This window comes from Penaeus monodon, chromosome 17, assembly GCF_015228065.2.
Source record: "Penaeus monodon isolate SGIC_2016 chromosome 17, NSTDA_Pmon_1, whole genome shotgun sequence".
Classification (NCBI taxonomy): domain Eukaryota; kingdom Metazoa; phylum Arthropoda; class Malacostraca; order Decapoda; family Penaeidae; genus Penaeus; species Penaeus monodon.
The window spans coordinates 37,039,482-37,052,520 of record NC_051402.1 but is presented as its reverse complement, the minus strand read 5'-3'; the positions used below and the strand labels follow the sequence as shown (position 1 = coordinate 37,052,520).

Below are 13,039 nucleotides of genomic sequence, written 5' to 3'. Positions count from 1 at the left end.
AGAAGGGGGAGGAAAACCCAAAAAGGGGGGGAAAAAAAAAAAAAAAAAAGGGGGGGTTTTTGGAAATTTTTTTTTTAAAATTTTTTTTTTTGGGGTTTTAAAATTTTTTTTCCCCCCTTTTTTTAAAAAAAATTTTTTTTTTTGGGCATTTAAAAATTAAGGGGAAAAAAAAAATTTAAAAAAAAGGGGGGGGGGGGGGGGGGGAAAAAAAAGGGGGGGGAAAAAAATTAAAGGGTTTTTTTTTTTTAAAAAAGGGTTTTTTTTGGTTAATCCCCCAAAAATTTTAAAAATTTTTTTGGGGGGTTTTTTTTAAAAAAAGCCTTTTCCCCTTTTCCCCCAAAAAAGGGGGGGAATGTGTTTTTTTGGGGGGGGGGGTTTTTGGGTTTTTTTTTTCCCAAAAGGGGGGGTAATTTTAAAAGGTTTTTTTTTTTTTTTTTAAAACAATTTATTTTTTTTTTTTAAAAAATTTTTTTTTTTCCCTTTTTTTTTTTGTCCCCCTTTTTTTTTTCCCCCCCCAAAAAGGGAAATTTTTTAAAAAAAAAACCCTTTTTTTTTTGGTTTTTTTTTTTTTTTAATTTTTTTGGGAAAAAAAAAAAAAAAACCTTTTTTTTCCAATTTTTTAAATTTTTAAAAAAAAAATTAAATTTTTTTTAAAAAAAAAAATTTTTTTCCCCCCCAAAATTTTTTAAAAAAAAAAAAAAAAAAAAAATTTTTTTTAAAAAATTTTAATTTAAAAAAAAAAAAAAAATTTTTAAAAAAAAAAAAAAAAATTTAAAAAATTTTTAAAAAAAATTTTTAAAAAAAAGGAAAAAAAAATTTTGGGGGTTTTTTTTTTAAAAAAAAATTTTTAAAAATTTTTTTTAAAATTTTTCTTTTTAAAAAAAAAATTTTTTAATTTTTTAAAAATTTTTTAAAAAAAAAATAAAAAATATAAACAAAAATTAAAAACCAAAAAAAAAATAATTTAAAAAAAAAAAGGGGGGGAAAAAAAAAAAAAAAAAAAAAAAAAAAAAAAAAAATTTTTTTTTAAAAAAAAAATTTTAAAAAAGGAAAAAAATTAAAAAAAAAAATTTTAAAAAAAAGCGGGGAAAAAAAAAAAGGGAAAAAAAATAAATTTTAAAAAAAAAAAAAAAAAAAAAAAAAAATTTGGGGGGGGTTTAAAAAAATTTTTTTTTTATTATTTTTAAATTTTTTAAAAAAAAGGGAAATTTTTTTAAGTTTTTTTTAAAAAAAAATTTTTTATTTTTTTTTAAAAAAAAAAAAAAAAAAAAAAAAAAAAAAGTTTATATTTATTTAAAAAAATTTTAAAAATATAAAAAAATAAAAAAAAAAAATTTTATAAATAAAAAGAGAAAAAAATTTTTTTAAAATATAAAAAAAATATAAAAATAAAAATAAATTATATAAATAAAATAAAATTTTAGGGAAAAAAAATATAAAAAAAAAAAAATATATTTTTATAAAAAAAAAAAAAAATATATATAAAAAAAAATAATTTTTTAAAAAAATTTTTATATTTATTTTAAAAAAATTTAAAAAAAAATTTTTTTTTTTTTTATTTTTATTTAAAAATTTTATTTTTATATATAATTTTTTAAAAAATTTTTTTTTTAAAATTTTTTAAAAAAAATATAAATTTTTATTTTAAAAAAAAAAATTTTTTAAAAAAAATTTTTTTATTTTTTTTTTTAAAAAATTTTTGGAAAAATTTTAAAATATTTATAATATTTAAAAAATTTTTAAAAAAAAAATTTTTTATATTTTATTTTTAAAAAAAATTTTTTTATTTTAAAAAAAAAAAAAAATTTTTTTTATATATTTAATTTTATAATTTTTTATATTTTTTAAAAATATTTTTTTAAAAAAAAAATTTTATTTATAAAAAATTTTTTTTTATATAAATTTTATTAAAATTTTTTTTTTTTTTTATATTTTTAAAATTTAAAATTTTTTATAAAATTTTTTTTATATTTTTTTTTAAAAATTTTTTTTTTTTTTTTTTTTTTTAATTTTTTTTAAAAAAATTTGGTTTTTTTTTAAAAAAAAATTATATTTAAATTTTTTTTTTTTTTTTTAAATTTTTATAAATTTTTAAAATATATTTATTAAATTTTTTTTCCCATATATTTTTTTATTAAAATTTTTAAAAAAATTTTTTTTTTATTTTTAAAAAATTTTTTATATATTATAAAAAAAAATTTTTTTTTTAAAAAATTTTTATTTTTTTTTTTTATTTTTTTTTAAATTTTTTATATTTTTTTTATATTTTTTATAAACCCATTTATTTTTTAAAAAAATAAAATTTTTTTAAAAAATTTTTAAAAAAATTTTTTTAAAAATTAAATTTATTTTTAAAAAAAATATAAAAAAATTTTAAAATTTTTTTTTTTTAAAATATTATAAATTTTTTTAAAAAATATATTTTTTTTATTTATATAATATTTTATTTAAAAAAAAAATTTTTTTTTAAAATATTTTTTAATTTTTTAAAAAAAAAAAAAGGGGGTTTTTATATATTTTTATTTTTTTTATAAATATTTTTTTAAAAAAAAAATTTTTAATTTTTTTTTTAAATTTTTTTAAAAATATTTTATTTTTTATTTTTAAATTTTTATTTATTTATATTTTTTTAAAATTTTTATATAATTTAAATTTTTTTTCTATATTTAAAAAATTTTTTTTAAAAAAATTTTTTTTAAATTTTTTTTTATAAAATTTTCTTTAAAAAAAAAAAATTTATAATTTTTTTTTAAAAAAAAAAAAAAAAAAAAAAGTTTTTAAAAAAAAAAAAAAAAAAAATTTTTTTATAAATTTTATTTTTTTTTAATTTTTATATTTTAAAAAAATTTTAAAATATAAAATTTTTTTATAAAAAATTTTTTAAAAATTTTTTTAAAAATTTTTTTTATTATATATATTTTTTAAAAATATAAAAATTTATTTAAAAATATATCCCCTTTTTTTTTAAAAAATTTTTAATTTTTTATTTTTATATATTTTTTTTTTTTTTTTAAAAAATTTTTTTTTTTTAAAAAAAATTTTTTTAAAAAAATTTTAAAAAAAAAAAAAATTTAAAAAAAAAAAAATTTTTTTTAAAAAAAAAAAAAAAAAAAAAAAAAAAAAAAAAAAAAAAAAAAAAAAAAAATAAAAAAAAATATTTAAAAAAAAAAAAATTCCCAAAAAAAAGCCCTTTTTGTTAAAATTTTTTTTTAAAAAAAAAAATTTTTTTCAAAATTTTAAAAAAACCGGGGGTTTTTTTGGGGAAAAAAAAAAAAAGGGGGGTTTCCCCCCCCCCAAAAAAAAAAAAAAAAAAAAAAAAAAAAAAAATTTAAAAAAAAAATGGGAAAAAAAATTAAAAAAAATAAAAAAAAACCCCCCTGTTTTTTTTCCAAAAGGGGCCCCAAAACCAAACCCCGGTTTTTTTTAAAAAAAATTTTTCCCCCCTTTTTTTTTTAAAAGGGTTTTTTTTTCCCTTTTTTTTTTTAAAAAAAAAAAAAAATTTTTTTTAAAAAACCAAAAAATTTTTTTGGGGTTTTTCTTTTGGTTTTTAAAATTCCCCCCCGGGGGGGGGTTTTTAAAAAAATGGCCCCTTATTATATTTTTTATTCTTCGATGGTATTTTACACGTCCATGATAATTCCTTAAATATAGTTTATAACAATATGGGTAAAGGAATTATTTATTTTTTTACTCTTTTATAACTTTAGATATCCATGATCAAAAATTGGAAAACTAACAGCAAGATTATTTTATCAAAACGCATAACGTTACGCGAAACAAAAGCCTTTACAACAGTCAATTAGTCATGTACAAGCTAACACCAGCAAGATTACGAATCTCGACTCTTTATTTGCTCAAAATATCATGCTTATAGTTTGCTTCGGAGAAAGAAAAAAAAAAGAAAAGAAAAGAGGTCACCAATGCCCAATCCGCAAAAATAAAAAAAAATAAAAAATAAAAAAATTAAAAAAATAAAAAATAAATAAATAAAATAAAAAACATCTCAAACTACACACCTGACTAGCTTCTCGTTAGGAAGAGTGCCTTAAGAGCTTGTACACACACCGTAACCTTTTGCTAATCAGAATTATAAACACATTCCGAGCTCCCACCTTTAATGGGGTCACGGGAATGGAGAACGAGGCTGCCTTTTGCCATCGGATAATAAATGTAACGGCTTCAATAAGTAATATATTTCTGCTCATGTGGAACGGGGATTGAGACTCGAATATATTGGAGGGGATAATGCACGTGCTTTGGTTTACATCTTAAGACCTACAAGCGATGTAATCTCTGCTCTGATTGGCTATTCACATCCCCGAGGCAACTTTACGACTGGCTATTCAAACACGTTCTTTATGAATTTCGCTATTTATTTTTCTCGCTTTATTTCGAAAGATTAAATGTAAAGGGAAAAAAATAAGGATATTCACACGACAAATTATTGAAGGAGTCTTCAACATCAGATGAATGGCACCATTAATAAGGCCATAAAGGAAATCAGAGAACGGGGGAACTTTAGAAAGCAAAATATGACAGGAGTAAAAATCTTTTGACTCTCAAGTTGGTTAAACTTTATGGGATGATCGGCCTGTGACGTGATATATTCTCATTCTCATTCTCATTCACATTCACATTCACATTCACATTCACATTCACATTCACATTCACATTCACATTCACATTCACATTCACATTCACATTCACATTCACATTCACATGCTCATTCACATGCTCATTCACATGCTCATTCACATGCTCATTCACATGCTCATTCACATGCTCATTCACATGCTCATTCACATGCTCATTCACATGCTCATTCACATGCTCTCTCTCTCTCTCTCTCTCTCTCTCTCTCTCTCTCTCTCTCTCTCTCTCTCTCTCTCTCTCTCTCTCTCTCTCTCTCTCTCTCTCTCTCTCGACGAGTCTAGAAAGAAAAGATCAGAGAAAAAGGATTGCAGAGAGAGGAGAAACGAGAGATGAGAAAGGAGGGGAGGAGAGATGAGAAAAAAAAGGAGAGGAGAAGCAAGACAAAATGAAAGGAGAGGACTAGGAAAAGACAGAATCCCAAAGCCTTATTCTCCTTTACCTTTCGGACAGTCCCGTCGACCAATCACACTCCCCTTCCCTTTCCCCTTCCCCTTCCCCTTCCCCTTCCCCTTCCCCCTCCCCTTCCCTCCACCCCCTCTCCGCCCACCCACCCACCTGCTCGAAAGCCTCCTTCGTGTCCATGGGGCTCGACATGACCACCGGCGGCTGGTGATCGCGCAGCGGCTCCTTGCCCGGGCTGACGTGGCGGTAGAAGACGCGGCCGGTCTGCACGTAGCCTCTGTCCTCGTCGGGAGCATCCTGCAATGGAAGAAGTTATATTAGCTTAGGCCGATGGTAAATGGTTTATACTTTAAGACGAATAAATGTGATTGATAAGACTTCATTGCCTGGGTGATGGCAAATATTAATGCTTTAAGGTGAATGGATGTGCTAGACATCAAAGGTCTATTAGCACTATTTGATTTTATTTATCCATGGGTGTATGTATGCGTGTTATCTTTACTAAGGTAGCTTTATGTATTTATGCTTTTTAAGTATGTGTTTATATGGTTAATGCATGGATGTATACAGATATGTAGTTGCATACACGCACAGGTCAAGACTTTCTCCGTCTCTTTCATCTTCTGTCGATTTCTTTGACTTTTGCTTCTTCCTCCTCTTGTGGAAAATAAATTTTGAATATGGAGGTAGTGTTTTAGGAGTGGAAGAAAGTGTGAACGAATGGGAATTTGAAAATTCAGCCCCAGCATCTAGATGTGTCATTTAATCAAATTATTTCCATGTTGAATTTGTAATGAGAATTTTAGTTTGTAAGAAGTGCGTCGTTTCTGGGAATCATGTAAGAATATTTGAAACTAGCTATATACTCTACCAATTAACCGTTAACTTGAAGCCGCCATTAAAAGCGTATTTCCTCCTTAACGCTCTATCCTTCATTACGGCGAAGTTTAATTACTGACTGTTCTTGTAAGGGGGGATCCCCCCAAAAAAGGCTGAGAACTTTCCCACTCTTATGATTGGTTTTCGCTCTTCCAAAAATAATGAAACCGTTTTTTTTTACCTTTTTGAATGAACGCCTTACGAAAGTCTTTCCTCGTGCAATAAATATAGTAAAAAAAAATTGTATAACGATAGTTGAATTGTCAAGTATGCCGTTACTTCATAACATTTCCTTTAAACTAATAGGCCTATATATGCCTACGCATTACTTGCGTACACGCGCACGCAAAAACGAAATATGCAAACAAAGCAGATCTAAAACTCGTACAAAGCCAAACAAACAACGCATACATACATGCCGACAAATAAAACGAATACAAACATGCATGCAAGCAAATCATCCACCCACCCACACCAACCAAAACACAAAAAGCAAAATAACTAATTCACAACCCTGCAAATACAAAAATAAACAAAAATACACCACACAAACCAAACGAACAAAAAACAAATCCTGGCAAACTTTCTCCGCGAAACAGAAACGAATCTATTGGAAATTACGGCAAAGGTTTAGCAGATAACAAGCGCTTTCATCACCACCAATTTTTCTTATCGACCAAGCTGGCTCACATCACCATAAAAGGTACCCAGTCGAAGCTCTGTCTGACCAGAATATACATACTGCTGACCCGTTTTGTAGTGCGGAGGCATCGTGATCGATTCGTACTGCGATGCCATTGCCTTGGTCGACTACACCATTCAGAGATTATAGGAGTTTCAAGTGATGTGAGGTGGTCTAAACGTGTGTGCACGCATGTCTACATTGCGGGGGTGGGTGGGTGTACCTGCATGGTTGGATGGGTGGGTGGGTGTACCTGCATGGTTGGATGGATGGGTGGGTGTACCTGCATGGTTGGATGGGTGGGTGGGTGTACCTGCATGGTTGGTGGGTGGGTGTACAGGCATGGTTGGATGGGTGGGTGTACAGGCATGGTTGGATGGGTGGGTGTACAGGCATGGTTGGATGGGTGGGTGTACCTGCATGGGTTGGGTGGGTGGGTGTACCTGCATGGTTGGGTGGGTGGGTGGGTGTACCTGCATGGTTGGGTGGGTGGGTGGGTGGGTGTACCTGCATGGTTGGGTGGGTGGGTGTACAGGCATGGTTGGATGGGTGGGTGGGTGTACAGGCATGGTTGGATGGGTGGGTGGGTGTACAGGCATGGTTGGATGGGTGGGTGGGTGTACAGGCATGGTTGGATGGGTGGGTGGGTGTACAGGCATGGTTGGATGGGTGGGGGGGTGTACAGGCATGGTTGGATGGGTGGGTGGGTGTACAGGCATGGTTGGATGGGTGGGTGGGTGTACAGGCATGGTTGGATGGGTGGGTGGGTGTACAGGCATGGTTAGATGGGTGGGTGGGTGTACCTGCATGGTTTGGGTGGGTGGGTGGTGTACCTGCTGGGTTGGGTGGGGGGGTGGGTGTACCTGCATGGTTGGGTCGTGAGTGGGTGGGTGTACCTGCATGGTTTGGGTGGGTGGGTGGGTGTACCTGCATGGTTGGGTGAGTGGGTGGGTGTACCTGCATGGTTGGGTGGGTGGGTGGGTGTACCTGCATGGTTGGGTGGGTGGGTGGGTGTACCTGCATGGTTGGGTGGGTGGGTGGGTGTACCTGCATGGTTGGGTGGGTGGGTGGGTGTACCTGCATGGTTGGGTGGATGGGTGGATGTACCTGCATGGTTGGGTGGATGGGTGGATGTACCTGCATGGTTGGGTGGATGGGTGGGGTACCTGCATGGTTGGGTGGGTGGGTGTACCTGCATGGTTGGATGGGTGGGTGTACAGGCATGGTTGGATGGGTGGGTATACAGGCATGGTTGGGTGAGTGGGTGGGTGTAACTGCATGGTGGGTGGTGGGTGGGTGGGTGTACCTGCATGGGTTGGGTGGGTGGGTGGGTGGGTGTACCTGCAGGGTTGGGGGGGTGGATGGGTGGGTCTACCTGCATGGATTGGGTGGGTGGGCGGGTGTACCTGCATGGGGGAGGTGAGGGTGGGTGTACCTGCATGGTTGGGTGGGTGGGTGGATGTATCTGCATGGTGGGTGGGTGGGTGGTGTACCTGCATGGTTGGGTGAGTAATTGGGTGTACCTGCATGGTTGGGTGAGTAATTGGGTGTACCTGCATGGTTGGGGGTGGGTGGGTGTACCTGCATGGTTGGGTGGGGTGGGTGGTGTACCTGCATGGTTGGGTGGGTGGGTGGGTGGTGTACGCATGGTGGGTGGGTGGGTGGTGTACAGGCATGGGTGGGTGAGTAAGTGGGTGTACCTGCATGGTTGGGTGGGTGGGTGGGTGGGTGTACCTGCATGGGTGGGTGGTTGTACAGGCATGGGTGTACCTGCATGGTTGGATCAGCGAGCGGGTGTACCTGCATGGTTGGGTCAGCGAGCGGGTGTACCTGCATGTTAGTGACAGCGAGCGGGTGAACCTGCATGGTTGGTCAGCGAGCGGGTGTACCTGCATGGTTGGGTCAGCGAGCGGGTGTACCTGCATGGTTGGGTCAGCGAGCGGGTGTACCTGCATGGTTGGGTCAGCGAGCGGGTGTACCTGCATGGTTGGGTCAGCGGCGGGTGTACCTGCATGGGTGGGTCCTGCAGGGAGCGGGGTGTACCTGCATGGTTGGGTCAGCGAGCGGGTGTACCTGCATGGTTGGGTCAGCGAGCGGGTGTACCTGCATGGTTTGGGTCAGCGAGCGGGTGTACCTGCATGGTTGGGTCAGCGAGCGGGTGTACCTGCATGGTTGGGTCAGCGAGCGGGTGTACCTGCATGGTTGGGTCAGCGAGCGGGTGTACCTGCATGGTTGGGTCAGGAGGGGTGTACCTGCATGGTTGGGTCAGCGAGTGGGTGTACCTGCATGGTTGGGTCAGCGAGTGGGTGTACCTGCATGGTTGGGTCAGCGAGTGGGTGTACCTGCATGGTTGGGTCAGCGAGTGGGTGGGTGTACCTGCATGGTTGGGTCAGGATGTGGGTGTACCTGCATGGTTGGGGGGTTCAGCAGTGATGGTGGGTGTACCTGCATGGTTGGGTGGGTGGGTGTACCTGCATGGTTGGGTCAGTGAGTGGGTGTACCTGCATGGTTGGGTGGGTGGGTGTACCTGCATGGTTGGGTCAGTGAGTGGGTGTACCTGCAGGTGTACCTGCATGGTTGGGTGAGTGGGTGTACACGTATGGGTGGGTGGGTGTACCTGCATGGTTGGATGGGTGGTGGATGTACCTGCATGGTTGGGTGGGTGGGTGTACAGGCATGGGTTGGGTGGAGTGGGTGGGGTGTACCTGCATGGTTGGAGGGTGGGTGGGTGGGTGTACTGCATGGTTGGATGGGTGGGTGGGTGTACCTGCATGGTTGGGTGGGTGGGTGGATGTACTGCAATGGGGGTTGGGTGACAGTGGTTGGGGTACCTGCATGGTTGGGGGTGGGTGGGTGTACCTGCATGGTTGGATGGTGGTGGGTGGGTGTACCTGCATGGTAGGATGGGTGGGTGGATGTACCTGCATGGGTGGGTGGGTGGGTGGGTGCACCTGCATGGTTGGGTGGGTGGGTGTACAGGCATGGGTGGGTGGGTGGATGGGTGTACCTGTATGGTTGGATGGGTGGGTGGGTGTACAGGCATGGGTGGGTGGGTGGGTGTACCTGCATGGTTGGGCGGGTGGGTAGGTGTACCTGCATGGTTGGATAGGTGGGTGGGTGTACAGGCATGGTTGGTGTGATGGTGGGTGTACCTGCATGGTGGGGAATGAGTGGGTGTACCTGCATGGTGGTGGTGGGTGGTGTACCTGCATGGTGGGTGGGTGGGTGTACCTGCACGGTTGGGTGGGTGGGTGTACAGGCATGGGTGGGTGGGTGGTGTGTACAGCATGGTGGGTGGTGGGGTGTACAGGCATGGGTGGGTGGGTGGGTGTACAGGCATGGGTGGGTGGGTGGGTGTACATGCATGGTTGGGTGGGTGGGTGGGTGTACAGGATGGGTGGTGGTGTACAGCATGGGTAGGTGGGTGTACAGGCATGGTTGGGTGGATGGGTGGATGTACCTGCATGGTTGGGTGGTGGGTGGATGTACCTGCATGGTTGGGTGGTAGGTGGGTGGGTGTACTGCATGGTGGTGGTGGGTGGTGACCATGGTTGGGTGTGGGTGGTGTACCTGCATGGTGGGTGGGTGGTGTACTGCATGGTTGGTGGGTGGGTGGGTTACTGCATGGTGGTGATGGGTGGTGCGCAGAGGTGGGCGGTGATGGTGTGTGTACTGCATGTTGATGTGGGTGGATGTACCTGCATGGTTGTGGTGGTGTGTACCTCATGGTGGATGGGTGTGTACCTGATGTTGGATGGGTGGTGTACTGCATGGTTGGAGGTGGTGTGTACCTGCAGGTGGGTGTTGTACTGCATGGTGGTGGGTGGGTGGTGGTGTTACCTGCATGTGGTGGTGGGTGGCGAGGTGGGTGACGATGTGTGGTGGGTACAGTGGGGGGTGCGCGGTGGGGTGTGACGCTGTGGGGGGGTGGTGGGGTAGCATGTGGGGGGACCGCAGTGGGGTGGTGTACCCAGGTGGGTGGGTGTACATGGGGGGGTGGTGTGGGTGGGTGTCGCTGTGGGGTGTACGCGTGGTGTGGTGTGTCGTGTGTGTTACGATGGGGTGGGGTGATCATGGTGGGGTTACCCTGTGGGTGTGTAGCGTGTGTTATACGCGGTTGTACCAGTGTGGTACTCAGGTGTGTGTACTGGTGGGGTGTCCGGTTGTGTTGGGGATACCGCAGTGGTGTGTGGTGTACCTACAGCATGTGTGTGTGTACCTGTGGTGGATGTATACACGCATGGTGTGTTGTGTGGTGTACTGCATGTGTGTGTACACTCAGCATGTGTGATGTACATGCTGTGATGTACACATACCGCATGTGTAGTACAATACACCATGTGTGCATGTACACATACACGCATGTGTGTGTACACATACACGCATGTGTATGTACATGCATGTGTACATACATGCATGCATGTGTGTGTATATACATGCATGCATGTGTGTATATACATGCATGCATGTGTATGTACATACATGCATGCATGTGTGTGTACATAAATGCATGTGTGTGTGTGTGTGTGTGTGTGTGTGTGTGTGTGTGTGTGTGTGTGTGTGTGTGTGTGTGTGTGTGTGTGTGTGTGTGTGTGTGTGTGTGTGTGTGTGTGTGCGTGCGTGTGCATGTGTGTGCATGTGTGTGCATGTGTGTGCATGCGTGTGCATGTGTGTGCATGCGTGTGCATGTGTGTGCATGTGGGTGCATGTATGTACATGTGGCTGCATGTATGTACATGTGGCTGCATGTATGTACATGTGGCTGCATGTAACATGTGGCTGCATGTACATGTGTGTGCATGTGCATGTGTGTGCATGTGCATGTGTGTGCATGTGCATGTGCATGGGTGCATGTGCATGTGGGTGTGCATTTGTGCGCGCGCGCGCGTGCAACTGTGTGCGCGTTTACATGCACAGGTGTGTGAACAAGCATGGGCGAGTCTCTCTCACAACATGCTTGTGTGCGTGCGTGCGTGTGCAAATACACTATTTTCTCAAGAGGCGATATGTTTGCTTCATTCATAGCAAGGTCGGTGCTAAAGGTTCCAAGCACAGCGGGGTTATTCGGGCCTCTTCATGCGCTCAGTCCTCTCTTACCCGTTCTGAACTGTTTACTTTGATGGATTTAATGCATGCAACTGCAAAATGTATGAGTTGTGACCTACAATAATGGAAGAATTGTGAGAAATGTCTATTACGGGGTTCAGTGCAGCAAAAGACAGGTTTCATTAATTTGTTTTAAATTCTATTATCTAACTTTGACTCACTTGGAAATTAATATTTTAATTATATCCTTTTCATTTCATAAAAAAAAAAAAAAAAAAAAAAAAAAAAAAAAATCTGCGTAGTTTAAAAATTCGACAAATCCGTAATTTCTCAAAAATAATAACAATAAATAAAGAAATACCTTTGAGCCTAATACACTCTTAAACATTACAAAAAAAAAAATATATCCCCACTAAACAGAACAATAAATCCTTCAAGGAAACCAGATAAAAGAACAAGAAAGGAAAAAAGAAAAAAAGAACGGCTTCCCCCGCTCACCCACCTCTCGAAAATGGAGAATCGGCAAAGCCACCGCAATCACCAGCAAACAGGCCACCATTATCGAAATCGCGGCTCGTGTCATCGTCGTGAACTTCGCCGGCGCCGAGGGAGGGTTCTTCGCGTCCGGCTCGCATATAAGAGCAACGTCCTGCCACTGGTTCCCCATCGCGCATCGGCCGCCGGAAGGAAATAAACATGGCCGTCGCGGAAAGCTCGTCTCGTGCGCCGTTGTTCGGGGCTTCGAGAGGAGGTCTCGCTGCTTCGTTCGAGAGGAGGGTTTTATTCGCACTTTTGGAAAGTTGATGGTAGTTTTGGTTTTAGATTGATATGATTTGTGTTGGTTACTGAGGTGCATGTATATTCGTTTGTATTTTTTTTTTTCTGGTGCGATGAAAAATGTTGTAATGCTAATGCACGCCGCAGTTTACTCTTTTGACAGTGCGAATAAGACCAGCCTATTTTTTCATGTATGCTTATCCCCCGTAAAATAAATTGTTCCTAAGTTTTCTTCATCATAATCCAGTTCATTTCTATTCAGTGCCCTCAAGAAACTCACTCTTTTTTACCTATTTGCATTTTTTTCTACTTATCTTCTAAATCTTTACCGTAATTTCCAATAAATTCGTTTCGCGGATAAAGTTTGCAAGGATATGTTTATATGTGGTGTATTTATATTTTCTTTACTGATGAGTGGATATCTTATCTCATTTTTTATCTTATTTCTGCCTTGCTTTAATTTTTATTCATTAATCAGCATTTTTAGAGTGCCCAGAGAAATGTTTTCTCCCTGTCTGTCTATACTTGACTCTGTCCTCTCTCTCTCTCTCTTTCTCTCTCTCTCTCTCTCTCTCTCTCTCTCTCTCTCTATCTATCTAT

General features: G+C 38.2%; 1 protein-coding gene across 1 annotated transcript; it reads right to left on the bottom strand.

Annotated features, from left to right (window-relative positions):
* Nucleotides 1–5,212: 5,212 nt before the first annotated feature.
* On the bottom strand, nt 5,213–12,370 carry LOC119583924 (the record flags this gene model as incomplete). Its single annotated transcript, XM_037932636.1, is given in 2 exon segments — nt 5,213–5,352; nt 12,165–12,370. Coding segments are annotated over 2 exon segments (305 nt in total), but the record flags the coding sequence as incomplete, so codon positions are not given.
* Between the last annotated feature and the right edge of the window lie 669 nt (nt 12,371–13,039).